This window comes from Vicia villosa, linkage group LG2 (genome assembly GCF_029867415.1).
Source record: "Vicia villosa cultivar HV-30 ecotype Madison, WI linkage group LG2, Vvil1.0, whole genome shotgun sequence".
Classification (NCBI taxonomy): Eukaryota; Viridiplantae; Streptophyta; class Magnoliopsida; order Fabales; family Fabaceae; genus Vicia; species Vicia villosa.
Window position 1 is genome coordinate 229422381 of NC_081181.1, and position 2968 is coordinate 229425348.

A 2968-nucleotide genomic window follows, 5' to 3' on the forward strand; every position below is an offset into this window, starting at 1 on the left:
AAAATTTTGGAGGGTCCAGCTAGCCATAGACATATTGGTGGAATCATACTAGGACAACCAAGTCTCCTCACAAACACATAATAATATAATAATTTTTTACCTAATATTTTCTTGGAGAAAACTTATATACAATTTTTTTTTTTTGGTTCATATTATTTTCTAATGAAAATATTAGAAAATATGACAAGTCTGTTTAAATATTATTTATAGAGTAAAAATATGAAAAATTGTATACGTGTAAGAGGAAATTATACACTTGTCTTATTTTTATTGAAAAATAGTATAAAGCACAACTTTCTATCCTTATCAAAAGATGAATTCTTATTTATCCACCTCAAAAATTGGAAAACTTATTTCTTGTGCAAAGTATATTTAGTTAATCACTAAGAAATAACATAAAATGTTAAATATTTTTACAACACAAAATTCTGCAAGGTGCTTACGGTCGAGAGTATATCCTAAAATCAAAAGATTCATTGAAAATATTTTTTAGAAAGATTCTATATAATACAATCCATTAATTTTTTTTTTTTAAGAGATTCTGTAATATATTATCTTAATATTGTTAAGCAGCTGTTAAATTAAGCATGTGCAAATACATAATTAACATGAATCAAAAACCCTCGCCAATAGGTATATATCATGAAAATAACCAAAAAAAAAATATGGCTACTTGATTATCTATTAAACAAGGTAAGTTGAATTAATATTAATGAATCAATCTTGCTTCCTCAATTGACTGTAAAACCTTTTTATGAAATCTTCAGCTGCCTTATCAACTTGATTGTCCTTCTCATCATCATCATCTCCTAAAGGGAAACCTGGAGACACTTCTACAATCGCTTGATCATTGTTAAGCATCTCTAACATTGCATTCATAGTCGTCACCTCATGGTCATGTGTAAGTTTTGCTTGAGCATTGTGCTTGTGGTTGTGGTGACGCTTTCCTATTGAGAAGAAGTGGTTTGGAGTGTTGCTACAGTTGAATTCGTACTCCCTTGAGGAAGTGAATTGGGGGTGTGAGTGGCGGTTTGAGGTGGAGCCACCATGGTTGGGATGGTGGGATATTATATTGGCAATGGCTTTTCCGGCGAGCTTGCTATGACGTTTGAATATCATGTTTAGGTTCATCATTAGTTTACCTTTTGATATTCCTTTTCTCAACATGAAGAAGGCAACACGTACCAAACTCAACACTCTCTTTGATATCACTGGTAGATTGTTTTCCATTTTTATAGAAACTGATTTTCTTTATGGAATAATTTCAGAGAGTGATTTTGAAAAAGAGAGATTGAAAAGTGAGAGTGAGAGAAAGATATGAAGAGATGAATTTGATTTGAGGACCAAAGGAAGGAGGGTGATGAGGTTATTTATAGTTGGAGCAAAAGAAATGAATATTGAATCCAGCATATGGAAATTGAATAACCCGTGGGTGGATACATGTTTGTTTGGTATTACTTTATATCTTTATAATATTTTGTTATATTTCAATCAAACATTATTGGAGGAGGCCTATATATGCTTTTTGATGAACGACAAAACGAGTGCTTTACTTTACTTGGTTGAAAATAAACATCAACCAAAACCATAATTGCGACATGTTAATGCAATCTAACATGTGAGTTTGAAGCTTTGGCGGAACTTTAATAAATGAACTTTGTTTAAGGTAAAAATAAAATGAAAATTAATTGCTTCATATTTTGAAAAACTGTCCTCGTGCGTATTAGAAGAAATCCACCATCTATATTAGCTATGTGTGTAGTAGATATGCAATATATGTGTAAAAGCATTAGACAGCTATAGATGAAAGTGTGTGTAGTAGAGTAGCATTAGTGCAAGTGCAATTGGTATACATCGGTATAAATACATATACCATGTTGCTGTGAAGCTTAACTCATTAAGCAAAATAAAATAAAGTTGATATTTTATTATGATGTCATTAGGATCTCTTCTGCTCTCTCGCTAACTTTTGATTTAATTGTAATTAATTTTTAGTTACGCTCTTCATAAGTTTCAATAACTGCAACTTCATCTTCTTCATTGATTCAGTTTTTTGATCGCAACCATGGCAGAGCCTTCTCAAGGCGTAACATTCATCACATAACTTTGGTCCAAAACTTTCAATCAAACTACAATACAACATTTATCTCCTTTAGAATCAGCAAATTGAAGGAGTTATTCTCACTTAAAGAGTTCATAAATTAGTGTGAAATACTCATAAATAAAATAAAAATAGATTATGAACTTGTCTAAGTTGTTTTCCTAAGTTGCCCCAAACCGTTAACAAGTGTTTATGCCATTAGATAAGTTAAAAATAAATCAATTCAAACAGATTCTAAATTGTTTCTACTATAGGTTTTATCAAACATTTTCCCCTTTCACTTATTATGATAGAAAATAAGCTCAAATAATTCAATACAAACAACTCCTAATCTAACAAAATTCAACTCCTAATCTAACAAAATTCAGCTCCTAATCACATTTCATTCCTCTCCTCGTTGTATAGAAATTAATTTGATAAATTCCTAATTAGTTAGTTTATTGTTTTGCAACCGTTAACAATTCACCTGACCCCTAACCCTAAAAGGATAGGATATTGGATTTAACTACACAGCCTAGAGGACCATGATCATATAGACCAGCAATACCGCGATAAATCTTAAACAATAAAATATAAAACAACCTTCATTCAAGCATATTAGCAACAAATTGATGGATGGCTTCATGAGAATCAGAGCTAGAGAGTAATGACTAGAGCAATTTCTCGATCAATGATTTCTTAAGTTTGAGGCGTTTAGTGCTTGAATGACAACTTTGATGTCAGGTTTAGGTGTCGATGAAGTCTTTGAGTGAAGGACGATGTTGCCTTGGATTTCGACGGCAGAAAATTTTTCGGCTAGGGTTTTTCGGCGGAAAATTTTTCGGCTAGGGTTTGGCTTGTTTTGTGAACACCGGAGAGAGAGACAAA

At 31.8% G+C, this 2968-nt stretch overlaps 1 protein-coding gene across 1 annotated transcript; it reads right to left on the bottom strand.

Annotated features, from left to right (window-relative positions):
• Positions 1 to 603: 603 nt before the first annotated feature.
• Positions 604 to 1350, bottom strand: LOC131648433 (uncharacterized). The gene has a single exon (XM_058918192.1). The coding sequence runs from the start codon at positions 1228 to 1230 to the stop codon at positions 718 to 720; it is 513 nt and encodes a 170-aa protein (XP_058774175.1). The 5' UTR covers positions 1231 to 1350; the 3' UTR covers positions 604 to 717.
• Between the last annotated feature and the right edge of the window lie 1618 nt (positions 1351 to 2968).